Source organism: Vigna umbellata, chromosome 2, assembly GCF_029865625.1.
Source record: "Vigna umbellata cultivar VRB3 chromosome 2, Vumbellata_1.0, whole genome shotgun sequence".
Taxonomy (NCBI): Eukaryota; Viridiplantae; Streptophyta; class Magnoliopsida; order Fabales; family Fabaceae; genus Vigna; species Vigna umbellata.
Genome location: NC_142166.1, coordinates 17,497,965 through 17,516,327, shown reverse-complemented (window position 1 = coordinate 17,516,327; position 18,363 = coordinate 17,497,965). Strand labels below are relative to the sequence as shown.

Below are 18,363 nucleotides of genomic sequence, written 5' to 3'. Positions count from 1 at the left end.
TATATATATATATAGATATAGGTGAGTGTGTCACCATGTTATTATTAATTAATTATTAATTGTTGCTAATATATATTATATATAGCTGACTGTCATCATGTTATTATTAATTAATTACTAATTGTTGCTAATTATTATTAATTCATTAATTGGTGTGTGTTTTTGTTTGCTTCGTCCTTTTCCTACTATTCTGCCGTGCCTGCTTCTCAGTTCGGTGCAACGCACGATTGGCGCACAATAGCCATTGCCCGTCGATTGGGACAAGTTGGTAGCGCATTTTAGTGTTTCGTCTTATACTGCGCCGCTGGAGGGGATATGCTTTGTTTTTCGAGATTTCGAGCTGCCCATAGTTTTCTTTATATTTACGAGAAAAAGATAACAAAACACCTTCACACTTCTAATGGAATACTAAACATTTTCTCTACTTCCAGCATATTCCAAAAAATAGTAAATATATATTAAATAGTTGGTTTTCTTGTAATGTTTTAATTAAACTTTTATTACAAGAAATTATTTTAAGGTTAAATATATTTTGGGTTAAATATGTTTTTAGTCCCTAAACTATTGGTCGTTTCTGGTTTTCGTCCCTCTTTCAAAGTAAGGTACAATTTGGTCCTCATTTTTTTCGAAAATGCTCGTTTTAGTCCTCGAAAACTAACACCGTTTAAAAAGTTGGTCCTCATTTAGCAACAAAATGAGGACTAAAACCAAAGTTCCGAGGACTAAAACGAACGTTTCGAAAAGAATGTGGACCAAATTGTACCTTACTTTGAAAGAGGGACGAAAACCAAAAACGGCCAATAGTTTAGGGACTAAAAACATATTTAACCCATATATTTTTAAACTTTAAAGTTTGATGTGAATTTGAAATTTTGATATATTTTAGTCAAAACACTTTAAAAAAGAATAGATGTAATCTTTTTAACCAAATCATTTTAAACTTTTTTATCTCTCAAACGTGTTTTCTCAACTGACATTGAAGGAAACATTTAAACAACTCATATACTAACATGAAACATTTTTTAATTGACATTGAAACAGAAACGTATCAAATAGTGTAAATAACTCAAATACTAGCATGAAATATTTTCTCAATTAACATTAACACGAGAACTTGTCAAATGGTGTAAACAACTCAAATCTAGCATGAGATGTTTCTTAAGTGACATTAAAGCGAGAACGTGTCAGATGGTGTAAATAACTCAAATACTAACATGAACATGAAACGTTTTTTCAATTGATATTGAAGTGAATATGATGGAGGACTATCTCTTCATCATATAGAAGAAGAACTTGAGGATTGCAATTCAAATGACCTATGACAAGGTCAAAGAACAAACAGTTGGAAGAATAAATCTCTTTAAGACTCGTGATGCTCCATAAAGACTAGAATTCAAGGGACATGAAGATCATGGCTTAAAGCATAATTATACAATAATTTAGGCACTTAAAATGATTTGTAATTTTCTTTTAATTGTAAATAATTCCTTTTTGCTTTAAAATTTTTGAGTTATTTTTGGGTTGATGTCTTTGGGCTTTCTTTTAGAATTTCTTAGGTGCCTTAAACATTTATACCTATATATAAGGGAATCAAACACATATGTAGACACTTTTGAGTCATATTGTTTGCATTTGCATTCTTTAAGAGAGGATTCTCTCGGTTATTAGATTAGAACTCTGATTCTTATCAAAAATTAACATCTTTATGATACCAATGAGGAACATTGGTGTCTTGAAGTGATTTTGATGATGTTACTACTGAAGACATGAAGAATCTTTTGTATTAATGTTAAAAGCATTCTTTGTAGAAACAATTATATAGGATTCATTTTGTAATTGTAAAAAGCTCAGAAGCATCTCAAACTAGAGTTTCATCACAACAATAATTGATTATCTAAGGGGATAATCGACTATCACAAACTAAAATAGAAAGGGGTTCCTTGCGCAAATAATCGATTATCACAGGGGATAATCGATTATCACTTCTTGGTTTAATATTGTCCAAGGTGCGCAAATAATCGATTATCACTAGGATAATCGATTATCACTTTTTCAAAAACCCATAACGGTCTCAAATAATCAATTATCGCTTATGATAATTGATTATCACTTATGATAATTGATTATCACTAGCAGTTGGGCACAGGTTTTTCAGTTTCTTACCCCTGGCCTATATATACCCTTTCGTAAACCCTTAGAAAAATAACTGAGTCATTTTGAGAATACAGAATAGTTTTGAGGAAGTTCTCAAAGTCTTAGAGAGTCCAATCTTGTGAAAAAGACAAGCTTGCGTTTAGTGCATCTAAAGTCGAAGCGGTTATCTTCAAGTTGATTGAGCTAGGTTCTTTCATTGTGTGTCAAGGGAAGGTGTTTTCTATTTCTTATCTTTGTATAATCTGTTTGTAATATGAAACAACATTTTAGTGCAAAAGGTTAATGACTATTTATAGTGATTAACAACTAGACGTAGAATCAGTTGATTCGAACCAGGATAATCTTTTGTGTGATTTTCTTTGACTCTATAACTCTTGCGTTTAAATTGTTTGACGAATTCATAATTTTTTGAAAGAACCAATTCACCCCTCCCCTCTTCATTTGTTGACCGTTATCATGCTCTTTAAAATGTTCCGTTGCGCGATACCAATCTCAACACTTTATGGTGAATCTTTACCTGACTTATCAATCTGCTAGATTATTGCGTCATCATCCATTCTTATCTGATTTACTTTTGTTGTGCCTCTTGAGGATTTAAATTCAGAAAAGATTGTACTTTTTCCTAGACAAAATCGTATAAGGAAACATGTCAGATGGTGTAAACAACTCAAATACTAACATAAATTTCTCAACTAATATAACACCCCAATTTTCTAGGTGTCACTAAAACGCACCAAAAATTAATATTTTTGCAATCAAGACTAATTTCTCAAATAACTAGTTTTCTGAATAGGTTATATTTTTTGTCTTAAGCCTTGGTAGTATAAAATTAAAAAGGGAAGTTTAAAGGGAGACCGTGACTTTACAAGTTTGAAGTTTATTTTTTTTAATGCTAGAAGAGTGGTTTGAATGTAGAGGCAGGGAATTACTTTAATCCTTGTGAGCCTCGCTGCTTTGTCTTTTCTAAATTTTGTAATGCATTTGTGGTTGGCACATAATGATTCTTCCAATGTGGAATTCCTTTGCCATGTTAATTCATAAAATAGATTTTACTCTTAATTTGGAAGGGTTTACTTATGAATGGATGGTATGGCATCACTTGGGTTTATTATTTTTTAAATATTGATTTATAGTATGGTTAGTAGGAAGAGAAGTTGACCTTGTAATTACAAGATTGGTGATGAGACGAGCAATGCATATGATAGAGATTAAGTATGCAATAGAATGAGAGTTTTTTTAAAACCTTAGACTTGTTGTATAATACGTGTTATTGAGCATGCGTATTGATTTGTGATGTGAGTGCAAAACTACGTCATTTCTTTGTACTATGGTCAGTCATGTGTGAGCTTTACGTTAAGGATGTTGAGTCTCGTGTAGAGATAGAGATTCAAGAGTCACCCTTCATCATGCGCGAGGACTTGAGAGAGTTGGATGTCTTGCCCAAAAGGCTTCGGCTCATGTTGAGTCTAGTGCACCGGTGTGCACAGTGTCGGTGTGTTTACTCGTTAGTCTTTAAGAAGTCCAGCAGATAGGTCTGAAGTTGCGATAGAAGACGACTCGAATCGCCTTGTTAGTGAGAACAAGTTATGATGGTCATGTTAGTGAGAACAGGTTATGACGACACAATACAAAGAAATGACATTAGTTTATAAATGATTTGGTTGTGATATTGATGTTGTGATGAAATATGATCATATTGTCATGTGTTTAAATTGATTACTATACATTGTATGTTATGATAATTTTGGTTGCTCACCCTTGCATGTTGTGGTTGTGGTTTCCACCTACAATAATCGTACTTGTATAGAAGTAGATGACGTTGCAGATAAGACTAGATCAAAGTTGCTGACGTGAGAGTTGGGATCTTTTAGTTAGGGGTTGATGATAAAAGTTTTTCAGACTCGTTATTTTATTGTAAAAGAGATAATTCGAGAATTTCGTTTTGAACAAACGATGTTTAAAGTTATGATTTGGTTTTGCATTTTAATTGAATAAAGTTTGATCATCTCAAATGAATGTTTTATAGAAAAGTTGGGAAAATATTTTACACGGTGACATATCAAAAAGCAGGGTGTTACACCCACGAATTATATGCATAACAAAGTTTTAAAGCCAAATCAAAAGAATAAAGAAACAAATTTGGCTGTAGAAGTAAAAAGAACAATATTGAATCTTTATAGGAGATTCCTGAAACAAGAAAATGAAAGGTAGGGATGAAAATGCAAACCAAAAAGAGAAGAAGATAAGGAAAAATATAACAGAAGGCGTGAGATTCATCTCCAAGAGTTTCGGTGGTAACAGAAAGGTTAAAAAGATAATAAAGGTTTATCTTTAGGGATTGTTTAAAAACGAAAAACACAGCAAAAACTAGGGGGAAAGGAGAAAACTGAGAGCACTTTGAGGCAAGATGAGATAGATAGTAAGGAGCAAAAATGGGAGAAAACCCTAGGATGAAAGACGTTGGGAAGAAGGGATAAAACTTATCTAGGTAAGGGGATTTAACCCTAATTTTATGTGTTGATCTTGTTAGAGTCTGTATGGTGTATCTTTTTATGGCATATCACCAGGTTAGGGTTGCGAATTGTTAGGAGAATACAAGTGTAGGTGTATGGTTTCTCAAAAACTATGTAATGGGGTAGTGAAGATTTAGAGGAGATTGACAATTCTCGGTTTGGGCTTAGGTTTCAGGGTAAGGGTCTCATCTAATCTAACACAGGTTTCAGATTTTTGGGAATGGAGTATTGAATTTTCGTTTTGTTTGCATGGGCATGCATGAATCCTGTTGTTCATGAGTGTGAAGAGGATACACATTCAGGTTCAAGTATCTGGGGTTTGGGTTCGAAAAATCTGCACCTAAAGGACATTGCCATGGTGTGAATGGTTTCATATAGGTGTTTAGGTCCATATCAGATACGTGAAAAAGAGCAATCATCCACCACTCCTCTCACTTTTATTTTACCATGTATTCCAGTCCATTCATGGAGGGCTAAGCTTTTAAGGTTATTCCACTGTAATTTCATTTTGAATTATGAGGTTAAGTTGAATCAATGTATTTATTTCTTATGATTATTGATTTGAGTTATCCTCTTTCCATGTCTTTCATCTCTCAATCATATTAGAAGTAATGATTTTTGCATCATAATGTGTTTGAATCTACATGCATATTGATCATATGAGTTCAAGGTTTCTAGGTTTGATTGAAAATGTACTTTGATTGAATTCAGGAACTTTCATATGATTAAACAAGTTTTTACTACTAATTGAGAATGTACTTTGATTGGTGGTAAAAATTTCAACTATAATTAATTGAGAATTTACTTTGATTATTTAACTTTTAATTTGGTTAAGAGATTTAAGAATAAACATGATTAAACACAATAAAATTCGATTGAGAATGTACTTTGGTTGAATTTATTGTGTATAATCTAAGACGAAGTTGCTTTTGATTGAGAATCTACTTTGATTAATTGTAAGATCTCCCTAAAGTTAATTAAGAATGTATTTTAATCAATTTTAAACCCGAACAATAATCAATTGAGCAATAATATGTGGATAATTGATGATGAAAGTATCTTGGAAAAGCAGTGGAATTAGCCTACTTCGTTATAATTGTTTCTAACTTTCACATTTGTTCTTCAATTAAACTCACGATATTCTTCAACATTAAATTCATTAGGATATATTTTCATTCTTATTTTTAAGCATTGCATAACATTATAACCTTTTCATAGTCTTCATAAAAGTTAAGTATTGGAAAGCAATTGTCGTATTCGTTGGGAAACGACTTAAGGTTACTTTAACACTATCTACTTTCTTGGCTACTAACTTGGCAATATCAAAGTTGCCTTGTAAAGTAGTATTAATTTGATAGCTTCAACGATAATGTATCAATGTTCAACCATGCACATCATATTTTAAAACAAAACGAATCATTTAAAGTAGTCTAAACATACATGATCAAGCATAACAAAACCTTGACAGCGAAAATATAATAAGTAATCACAAGATGTATATAATAGTTTTAGATTCTTTCGTAAGGGAATCTACACAATAATGAACATCATCCACATAAGCATGCATTACAGTCACAAAAAAAAGCTAGACGAGCTTACTCCCCAAGACCCCAAAGTTTTTTCGAAAACCTGGTTCTAATACCAATATGTAACACCCTAAATTCAGGGTGTCACGAGTTGTTACAAAAACCGAACATTTCAAAACTTTCTTATAGTGCGGAAACATGTTTTTCACAAGCCTCAATATTTAAAAGTGCGAAAATAATTCAAAATTATATAAGTTTCGAAAGCAATGTCCAAATTACATTATTCACGAATTAAAATATTCAAAGAAATAAAGATGATTCTAAGTTACATTTTCTCAAAAGTATAAACAAAAGAAATTTTAAAGAAAACCCAAATCTTTACGTGTCACCTCGCGAATTTATCATACTTCTGGAACATCTGCAATATCATATGGTCATGTATAATACATTATATGATCATTATTGATAATTTCATTCACAAATATACAAACACAAACAAGTATGGAGTAAGATGTTAATGACATCAATCATAACAATACAATATATGATTAATAAATAACAATACATAACATCAAGAAGCAACCCCATCTTAAGCACTAACAACACAATAAATCAACAATTCCCTCGTAAATGCAAATCAACAACGATCCCTCGATCCTCGATTCCACCACAACATCATACACATAGACCAACGGTCTATCCATTCATAAGCACCTATGCTAACTACAATAACCATCACTATCATAGTCACATCACTATCAACATAGCATTCTTAGAAGCATCTTCAACACCATGATCATCATCATAAATATACCACCGTCATGAATATCTCCATCATGAACACACCATCATGAGTATCCCCTCATGAACATACCATCATGAATATCCCCATCATGAACATCACCATGAGCATCCACAACCCCATGAACTCCATCATGAAAAGACTCGGTCACACTCATGTACCCTACCTCACACACTTGTAGCTTCCCATATAAGTCACTTGTACCTTCACCAAACAAGCCTGCTCAAGTCCTCCTTCGTGGCTAAAGGACCTGTTTCCCTATCACACAAGGACTAGGCAAAACATCATTCTCCCCATACAAAGAAGGTTCAACACTCGAACACCACTCCCTTTTTCGCACATAAATCCAAAGAGAGTTGTTATCCCATATTGCACGACAGATAGTCTCAGGATTTACTAAGTACAACAAGCAGACACACGTCTTCCACCTCTTATGCTCATTGATAAACCACATACCTTAGTGCCTCACATCACATATTTGTGCTTCATCATCAATCAGGTGTCTAACTGACCCCAAACATAGCAATTAGCTTCATTCCCTGCTCAACATCATGTTCTGCAGCCTTTGAAGCTTGTCCCTCCTCCATTCTTCTTCTAACCGTATTTTTCTAGAAAAAATACACTAAGATAATCAATTATCACCTAATGATAATCGATTATTCTAGAGAGGTTTCCAAAAAAAATTTCTAGATATACAACATATGAAAGGATAATTAATAATCATCCCAGATAATCGATTATTCCAGTGATGAAACTGAAAAACGACGCGCAAATATTCGATTACCACGTAAGATAATCGATTATCGCCAAACCCAAACTCATTTTGGACAAATATCAAGTGTTCAAAACACCAATTCTTAAATTACGTGTAAACATACTCGACACATCATTCATGCATACATGACTTATAGATACAAGGAATCTTATCTAAACACACACATCAAAGGTATAATCTAAAATCCCATCATCATGCACATTACACCCAACCTCACTAAATATACTTCATATATCATCACACACCCCTTTATCACACATCTATATGTTAAAACTCTCACCCATACGTACCTTCATCCCTTTTTACAACTATACATACCATCATGAGAAAACCCAACAACAATCATGCATACTCTCTTGAGAAAACCCAACAACAACCACCATGATATTCACCATATCATAGTATAGAAGCACATTCTCATACATACACATGCATTAAAGATATGATTATCTACACCAAAAAAACAACAAATCTCCCTATCTTTTCTCAACAAACTTTTAAAAATGATAACTACCCAATCTTTATCTATCATTTATTTATGTAAATTATAACTTCCAATTTATATTTTATAACTTTGCATGCTTCTCCTTCCTACTCCCCCTATTTTAATTTCTACAAATAAAGGTAAATGACCTTTTTGCCCCTAGGCAAAAATACAAATAAAACTAAGTTTCTTTTAAACTCTTCTCCATAAGAATTGAACCCACAACCATTTAATCCTAAACAACCATCTCTACCAACAAGCCTACACATTACATTGATAATAACACACATATCACAATCCAACAAACATACCAAACATGTGTTGCACTTTATTAAAATAAAATTAAAGAAATAACATAACAGTTATGCTATAACAAAAATGTACACACAAGAACACTAATTACCAAACAAAAATACTAAAGTCTCAAAACTATTTTATTTCTAAATACTATATTTTTCATGGGTCTTACAAAGGTCTCCTTTCTTGTCATGCTCCTAGTAATCCTCTAGGAAGGTCCTTTATGCTCTCATAAGGAGTTGCGGACTCATAATTCACTACTACACCTCACAAATGTATCATGAATTAGGGTTCAAATGGGATGATCCATTGAGGGCCCAATAATGGCAAAGGTGGCTCTTTACAATCACGACAAACTTGTTCATAGAAGGAATGGCTAGCGGCTAGTACATAAAGAATGTGCCTACTCACTTAAAGTGAAAACAGATTTAAACGACGCTGTTGATGGAGGGAAATGAGCGAGAACCTACTTAGGTTCTCATCACTATTACTACTGCTCCTACTAAGTCAGCTATGGCGAGCACAAGCTGACCCTATGAAGGGGATCTGCTCCCACCAGTAAGGTCACTTAACTTAGGGCTCAACGACGTGTGTTGGATTGGGGAAGAACATAAGAAAATTTAGGGGAGAACGACAAGTGAACAAGAAAGAAGAATGAAAGAATTGAGAGAAGAAAGGCTTTACTTGTGTTGTGGTTTTTTGAGGAAAATAATCTTTTGTTTATTTCATTTGTGGATGGGAAAAGAAGGATTTAGGAGAAGAAGAAAAAGAGGAAGAGAGGTGGCTTGAATGTGGTTTTGTATAAGAAAAAGTAAAATGAAAATGAGAAAGATGAAAACCTCCTATGTGTACTCTCTCCTGGTCAAAGGAAAAGAACAAAAGAAATACTAAGGGTAAGGTGAAGAAGAAGCACAGACGTGTACATCAAAGTCTCACTTTAAACTCTTATATGGTAAATCAAAGTCAATAAACAAAAATATATTTTCAAATTGGACACACCTAACACTAATTCAGTCATTTTCACTTCACTGTTAACGATTGTAACGTAGTTAACCATTAGAATCTAATTTTATTATTTTAAAAAAAATGAAAATTTAATTGAATCAAATAAAAATTAAGAAACCTAATTAAATAATTATATTGAATATTATGACCAAATAAATATTTTAGCCTAATATGTGTTATAGTAAACTTAGGAAAAAAAAAAGGTGAGAATAGCAATGTCCATATCAACATAAAATGACAGGTAACCCAATTTGATGATGGCCCATGCCCCCAATTGCAGATTCGGGTTAGGGTTTCAGTTTGAAGCAACTAAAACGGGATTATCTTTCTCTCTCACATTCACTGTGTCAGTCTCTCGTTTGTGCTGCCTTCGTTTGCCTTTCTCGCACTGGTAAGAAGCCTCCTTCGATCCATATTTTTTTCCTGTGGAATTTGGGTTCCCAAAACCTATCCTAATTGCAACACTTTCCTCTCCGAATTTCCAAATTCTCTTGGTGGAATTACATTTTTTTTGTGGTTTAATGGCTTTTTAGGTCACTTCGAAGTTCGAAGCAGTCTGTTAATGGATTTCAATCGAAGATCTGATTTTTCTAATTTTTTTTTGAAATTCTTATTGCTCATATTACAATTCGTTTTATGCATATTTTGTAGAAGAATTAACGCACATAGCAAGCATGGCAGTCACATTCTACGACCTTAGCTCTGCCTCTGGGTTGAAGAAGCTTGATGAGTACCTTCTCTCACGCAGTTACATCACCGGGTATGTCACTGCTTTCATCCATCTTCTTTTGTATATTTTCTTTATTTTTTTTTTCTTATCTTTCTTTTTTGTGTATTGTCCCATTTCACGTGCTCTATAGGTACCAAGCTTCAAAGGATGATCTCACTGTCTATGCAGCTTTGCCAACTGCTCCATCAACTGAGTATGTCAATGTGTCTAGGTGGTTCAAGCACATTGATGCTTTGTTGAGAATCTCGTAAGTTCGCTTCCCTTGACTTTGCTCGCCAATTATATGTATAATACTTGGCACGTGAGATGATTATATTTTAATGCCAATATTCTGTTTACAGTGGTGTTTCTGGTGAGGGATCTGGTGTCACTGTTAAGGGATCTCTTGTTGCTGAGCCTGTTGCAACTCCCCCAGCTGCTGATACAAAGGCAAGTATCTTTCTTATGATAGATATTTCGATTGTGGTGTTGGATTCATTTCTTTTTAGCATTGTGTGGGTTAACTATAATATTTTATTGACCTTTCATTTAATGTACGTTGTTTTTCAGGCTGCTGCTGCTGAGGATGACGATGATGATGATGATGATGTGGATTTGTTTGGTGAAGAGACAGAGGAAGAGAAGAAGGCAGCGGAGGAACGGGCAGCTGCAGCGAAGGCATCTGGAAAAAAGAAAGAATGTAAGTTTCACTGTTGTCATTTACCTGTTATCTTTGAACTTTATGCCGCCCCTCCCCTCCCCTGTTTATAGCACTTTGTGCGTGCATTGATTTTCGGCTGACTCTATTTTTCAGCCGGGAAGTCATCTGTTCTGATGGATGTGAAACCATGGGATGATGAAACGGACATGAAGAAGCTCGAGGAAGCAGTGAGATCTGTTAGCATGGAAGGCTTGCTTTGGGGTGCATGTATGTCATTTTTATTTATATATTTTGGCTTTAGTTGTTGATATTTTTACGTATTTTGAACTTAATTGTTTTCATTTTGATGTACTTCCTAAAATAGTTGAATTATATGATTCAATATTCTGTATTTGTAAATGTTGTGTTCTCAAGTCTTTCATTTAGAGAGAATTCATACTTTTTCTTTCCATTATGTTTGCATGGCGTACTTTTATTTTCTGCTTATCATGTCTGCTCCTCTTTTTCGGTTCTGATATCAATTGTTTTTGTGTCTTAGCCAAACTTGTTCCTGTTGGGTACGGCATCAAGAAACTGCAAATTATGCTTACTATCGTGGATGACCTAGTTTCTGTCGACACTCTTATTGAGGAACGTCTCACAGTTGAGCCCATCAATGAATATGTCCAGAGTTGTGACATTGTTGCCTTCAATAAAATTTGTAAGTATTTTAAGTGGCTTTTTTTCTCAGTAATTCCCAAATGGTTTTGTATTCTGTTGCATATTGTTTATGGTTTTGCTGCTTGTTCTAATGCAATTTCGTAACCTTTGTTACAGAATCAACAATCGTGGGATTTGAAAATCATGGCAGCGAGAGGAATTGCGCTATTTAGAAATTATGTTTTAGGGAAAGCTCTCATGTGAGAAGTTTTGTTTTTAGAAGCCTGCTTGTTACTGTTTTTTTTTTTTATATATTGGTCTATTTGTGTTATGCCGTTGGATTATTTGGAGTAATAATTTTAGGCTTTGATCGTCTGATGTGTGTTGTGTTCGTTATTTTCAAATTGTAGTTGCAGATGATCGTGTCTCAAATTTCAAACTCTATTCTTAGTGTCTTCTCATTGACACCTTCAATCATCTCCTATAGGTGTAGCAGTTTGACGCTTCCACTAATATCTTTCCCAATTCTTTATGTTATGCCTTTTTGATGGTGGTAATGCTTTTACTAATGACCCATTCAATCCATAAACAACATCGTCGAATAAAACAGTCCAACAATATTTTCTTTCTTCTATAATTTTTTTACAATAATAAAAAAAATACAAGGAAGAAAAAAATTAGAAATGCCTTCCCCTACCTACCTGTTTTCATGATAGGTCCAGTCCTCCATCCTTCAAGGATATTATTACCCTGCTTTAGAGACAAACAAAAAAGTACGCTCCTTCCAAAACTTCTTATATCACACTATTTTGTCAAAAACACTTCTGCTTTTATCGACTCTTCAATGCTAATACGTAGCTTTAATTATTATAACTTTCTTTATTAGATATTAAAACCGTCAGTGTGTAACCTGTTTTTTTTTCCTGATTTTCTGTAGTGTGTACTTGAGCATATTAATAATAAAACGATTTTCTTTTGCCATTTTCCTTGCATTTATTTGTGAGAGAGTAATTGATATGTTTATCGATTATTATACTTTTCTCCATATTTAGCTTCTTACGTAGATATGCACATGATAAGTATTCCAGTGAACAAAATTGGAAATTTGTTATATAGAAAAGACATAAATTGTTTCTATAGAGAAAATTACTCCTTTAAATTATTGCGAACACTAGTAATGATTTCATTTGAATTCTTTTATTTTTTTTCAGCACAACATAAGAATTAACAAATTTTAATCAGATTTAGGTCAATTAAAGTAAGTATTATATACTTTTTCTACAGAAAAAGAAATGGGAAAAGGAGAAAAATAGAGAAAATAAGGAAAAGAAAAAACAAATGAAAATTCACAAGACAAACATGTAAGTATTTTATATTTCTTGAGGTTGCTTAAAGGGAAAATGTTATTTATTTTAATCTTTTTACAAAATGCATGAGTACAAAAACGTATATTTGTTTAGGTTTACCCTCTCCTTGCATGAAAAGGAGATATGATCTTGGTGTAGATTGATGAAAAAGTTTATCTTATTGATCTGAAGGAGTGTAAAAATAATTTGCAAGAACATATTTTATTAATAAAATATGATAAACCTCTCACACATTTAAATCTTTGTAAAAAGTTTGATGTAAGTTGAAAATATTTTGGTTAATGGAAAACAATTCCTCTTGACGAAATGTTATATGAATTTGTGATATGTTGTCATTGAAATTATCAAATTAATACTACTTTTTAAGGCAACTTCACTATTATCAAATAGTATTCAAGAAAATAGATTGGGTTAAAATAACCCTAAGTCGTCTCCGAATGAATACGAAATTGTTTTTCAATATTTGACTCTTATGAATGTTATACACTGTTGTTCAAGGATAAAAGTAAGAAAGTATGATAATGAAGTTAATGTTTGAAGAACAAATAAGAAACATAGAAATAATTATGATGAAATAGGTTGATTCCATTGTTTTTCCAATATAGATTCATCATCTTAGATAATTATTCAATTAATTATTGTTCAAGTTTCAAATTAATTAAAGTACATTTTTAATTAATTTGAGGACGATCATGCAGTTAACAGAGTAGATTCTCAATCAAATGCAAGACCTTTATAGATTATTCACAATTAGTTCAACAAAAGTACATTCTCAATCAAATCTTATTGTGTTTAATCATATCTATTCTTAAATCTCCTAACCAAATTAAAAGCTAATTAATCAAAGTAAATTCTCAATCAAAGACATAGAAACCCTTGAACTCATATGATTAATATGCATGTAGATTCAAACACCTTATAATGCAAAAGTCACTGCTTTTAATATGATTGAGAGATAAAAGACATAGAAGAAAAATAACTCAAATCCATAATCAAAAGAAACAAATTCATTAATTTAACTTAACCTCATAATTCATAATGAAATTACAGTGAAATAGTATTAGGAGCTTAGCCCTTCACGGATGGAGTGAAATACATGGTAAAATAAAAGTGAGAGGAGTGGTGGATGAATGAGTTATGATTTCTGCCTCCTTTGGGTCTCTTTATACAAGCTTGATTGGGCTTGGACTCTGAATCTTCTGTTGATAAAATCTTTTATCTTATATATAATATCTTCCAAATATTCAACAGATTTAATCAATTTTTGAGAAATATTTGATAATATCTTTCTAGATTCAAAAGGATTTGCCAAATATTATCTTTTGATATTTATTGATATAGATAAATAAGGTAATTATTTAATAATATCAAATAAAATATCTTAAGATATATTTTCTCCAAATTATCTTTTAAAATATCTAACAGATTTAAACTTGTCCAAAATTATATTTCAACCCTTTTTATTTTATTCAAAATTGCACAAAAGTCCATAAATTTTCTCTAATTGAACTTTTTCAAAATTGAATAGGAGCCCTAAGTTGACCATATTGGACCAGCTTTGACCAGAGTTTAACATCCAATGAGAGTATTTTGTATATTGGACATTTAAATTTAACCCTTTTAATCATTCAAACATTAACTTCAGTTGCATCAACAAACATTATAACATACAAGAATAATCTATGCACTAAAAATCACTTTTTATGCCTCTTTAACTCCCAAACCCGATAACTTCAATTGTCACAAATCCTCTTGACATCAACCATTTAAACATAATTGTTCCACTAAGAATTTGAAATAAAACCTAAAATGTGGGCATAAATATGCACTCATCACACCCCCACACTTATCCTTTTGCACTCCTAGGCAAAATTGATTAATTCTAAGACTTTCTTCTGGGTCATTTTATTCCATATTTGTATTTGGATCAAAAGAATGAATAGCATTGGATATAGATAAATCATCTAGAAATCAACTTGTCATGGACATGTAAATGAAATCACTCTATTATGCACACATGAGTTTACCTTTTGAATTCATAAGAAAATCAAATATGAAATATATCACTCAAGGCAAAATGTATTTATTTCTCCCCAACTCTCTTAGTTGTTTTTGGACTGTGTTTAAACTCAAAATACTCATGTAAGTAGACACCTTTGATATTTTGCAAAACTCTAACATTCACATACTTAAGAAAACATGCAATTATTGATCATGAGGGCTTTCTGAAAGTTATATTAAGGCCAAGGCAGAGGTAGGATTTTTTTTTGAAATTGATATAGAAAGAGTAATGACACTTGATTTTCAAAATCAACTTTACTGTTTGATGTTCTCTCAAGGAAGATTTTCTTTTTGCATTCTCTTTTCCATTTTTTTTATCAAAACTTTAACTTTTCATATTCCTTTTTGCCATTTTTATTATTTTATGGGTGAGGTACTCACCCACACACCTATTCATCACTTACTTCTAACACAATCAATTACTCCTTCTTCTTTCCTAAGTAAGGAAATATGATTTTTCTTCTTTTCTCATTTGACAATGATTGAAAACAAGGAAAATAGACCTAAGGCTCAAAGGGGTTTTCAATGGATTAATGTTAGAACAAGTTTATTTGGCCAACTAGCTAAAACAAGAAATGTCTCAATCATATCAAATCATGCATATTCACCTCAGTCGCAAAACAAAGAATCAAGCTAAATATTAGAGTATCATCAAAACATGGGTAAATCACTCAAGAAAAATAGGTATGGCACATGATGATCCATCATCCTTAACATTAGGCCCAAAACTCACATGGTTCAAATCTCTTTCTCAAAAGATTTAATCAAGAAATTCTCAAGTCAACGTAATCAGAAAATCATTGAAGGAATCCACTCATATCAACATAACTCTTTTTTTTTTCTCTTGAATTCATGATCATCCTAGTTACTAATTCAAACTATTAAATCCATAGCAAATATTTATTTAAGAAAAACAAAATAGGGAACAAAGTTAATTGTTTCCCTACACCCCCACACTTAATCCATGCATTGTCCTCAATGTATGCCATATATATAGAATGCAAAGAAAAATATGAGGATACTTACCTCCTTCATGGTGGAAGGAATGCTAGTAGGACTTCATTGGAAAAGTCATCTCGGATCGAAATGTTATCTTTTTCCTTTTCAATCCTACTAAGATGGTGAACTACTAAGTTGTGTGCCCCACTTCTGTCCTGAATAGGAGTCCACTTATCCTTCTCGTTCTTGACCATTCTGATTCCATATTTCTTGGGAATCACATGTATAGGCCTTACACAAGTGCTGTCAGAAATAGGATATATAATACCTGCTTGTAGCAACTTGGTGACCTCTTTCTTGATAACCTCCATCAGTCTTCTTTGAGGTTGTCTTTCTGGCTTAACATCATCTTTCAAAAGTATCCTATGCATGCAAAAAGTAGGGCTAATACTAGGAATATCTGCCAAAGTCCAGCTATTGCTTCCTTGTGATCTTTAACAACCTGCAACAACTGTTCTTCCTACTCATCAGTAAGAAAAGCAGATATAATAATACGGAGTTTCCCATCCTTCTCAAGATAAGCATATTTCAAAGGAGATGGTAAGGGTTTCAACTCCAAAGTGGGTGGATGTACCACACATGACAATATTTTACTGCCTAAGGTTATCTTATCCACCCTAAAATCACACTCAGATGTTGTAGAGGCATCATCTATTGACACCGCGTCCTTTGGTTTGTAATTTTCTTCATCGCCCAAAGTTATGAACGACGTTTTTGAAAAAGAAAAGTCCAAAGATGGAGAAAAAGTGTTTTCTAACACGTTAAAATGCACCTTCTCGTGTCTTATCTCCATGGTTAGTGTTCCTGCATGCACATTTATCTTGGTTCGTGCTGTCATCATGAAAGGTCTTCCCAAGATAATAGTTGATGACTTGATTCCTTCTTCATCCTTCATATCCAAGATGTAAAAATATACAGGAAAAATTAACTTGTCTATTCGGACAAGGACGTCCCCAAGTACACCTGCAGGGTTAATTGTGCTACGGTTGGCCAGTTGAATAATCACATAAGTAGTCTTAAAAGGTCCCAGAGATAGAAAAGTAAACACTGATAAAGACATTACATTTATAGAAGCTCCTAAATCTAGCATGGCATTGTCAAACCTCGAACTTCAATTAACACAAGGAACAAAAAATATACCTGGATCCTTGCATTTTTTTGGTATCTCAATATGTTTCTTAACCAAGCTAGACACATTTCTTCCCAAATTCATAACCTCATTATCCCTAAAACGCCTTCTATTTGTGCAAAGTTCTTTAAAAAACTTGGTGTATTTAGGGATTTTCTTAGCAACACCTAGAAAGGGAATGTTAATCTCGACCTTTTTTGAAAGTATTTAAGATCTCTAGGTCTAATTCCTCAATTTTTTTGTTTCTCGAGCAAGGGTTCTTTTAAAGAACTCACCCTTCATGCACTTTTATTGAAGTTAGGTCGTAGGGGTTCTTTCAAGAACATGCCTTTCATCTATTTCTATTTAGGCCGGGCAGCAGGGGTTCTTTCAAGAACTCGCCTTTCATTTACTTTCATTGAAGACAAGCATAGGGTTTTTTTGATGGAAACCCATTTAGGACATTCCATTCAAAGGAGTATCAACTTAAGCTAAGGCTAAGAAAGGGAAGTGAAGAAGGATTGTTAAAGACTCTTTCTTAATTTTCTTTCTCTAAGTCTTATTAGAATTCTCTTTAATATATTTATATGTGTTTTGTAGGATTAATAAAATTGGAGGGAGCAACTGCCAGCATAGCATTTGAGCACGTGAAAAGAGAGACTTGGAGGGAGAAGCTTGCTGCCAAAGCTATCAAAAAGCTCAGACAATAACCTAGCTAGCCTAGCGTTTCAGAATTGGTGCTGTTTCACGTGTGCTACTGAGTTGGAATGAGGGATGTTTGAAGCTGACACAAATTGGCGCTTTTTTCTTTAATTTCATTTGCTTTTGGATTGAATTTTATTTCAGATTTAAGGCTCTTATCTTCCTATAAATAGGAGACCTCTTCCCCCTTTTGTAGACACTTTTTGAGCTTAGTCTAATTTCTATAGAAATGAAATTCCAGCTTACCTTTGCTCTTGAGTCAACCCAATTCTTCACTTTCTTTCTCCTTACCTCTAGCTTCCTTCCAAAGTAGAAGGCCCTCTGAGCTGAGAGGTTCTAACCCACTCCATTCTTCACCGAAACCATACCATTCTCTGCATCTATTTCAGAATTCCGCCGCCTTCATTCTGCTCACTGGAACGTTTGCTGTTTGGCTTCCTGGTTCGATGAGTCTCACCCATAGCAAGCTTCCATAATTTTTTTAAAGAATTAGCCCTTCATCAGCTTTTGTTGAGCGACAAGTTCTTTTGAAGAACTCGTCCTTCGATCAAGACATAGACG

At 33.2% G+C, this 18,363-nt stretch overlaps 1 protein-coding gene across 1 annotated transcript; it reads left to right on the top strand.

Annotated features, from left to right (window-relative positions):
• Window positions 1–9,801: 9,801 nt before the first annotated feature.
• Window positions 9,802–11,943, top strand: LOC124846113 (elongation factor 1-delta-like). Its single transcript, XM_088106329.1, has 8 exons — window positions 9,802–9,947; window positions 10,208–10,316; window positions 10,417–10,533; window positions 10,628–10,715; window positions 10,836–10,965; window positions 11,080–11,193; window positions 11,465–11,626; window positions 11,743–11,943. Coding segments are annotated over exons 2-8 (699 nt in total). The 5' UTR covers window positions 9,802–9,947; window positions 10,208–10,230; the 3' UTR covers window positions 11,745–11,943.
• The last annotated feature ends 6,420 nt before the right edge of the window (window positions 11,944–18,363 follow it).

Coding starts and splice junctions, on each gene's coding strand:
- LOC124846113 (XM_088106329.1), top strand. CDS start 10,231: ATGGCAGTCACATTCTACGACCTTAGCTCTGCCTCTGGGTTGAAGAAG. Junction 10,966..11,079: donor ATCTGGAAAAAAGAAAGAAT/GTAAGTTTCACT, acceptor TCTATTTTTCAG/CCGGGAAGTCATCTGTTCTG. Junction 11,194..11,464: donor AGGCTTGCTTTGGGGTGCAT/GTATGTCATTTT, acceptor TTTGTGTCTTAG/CCAAACTTGTTCCTGTTGGG.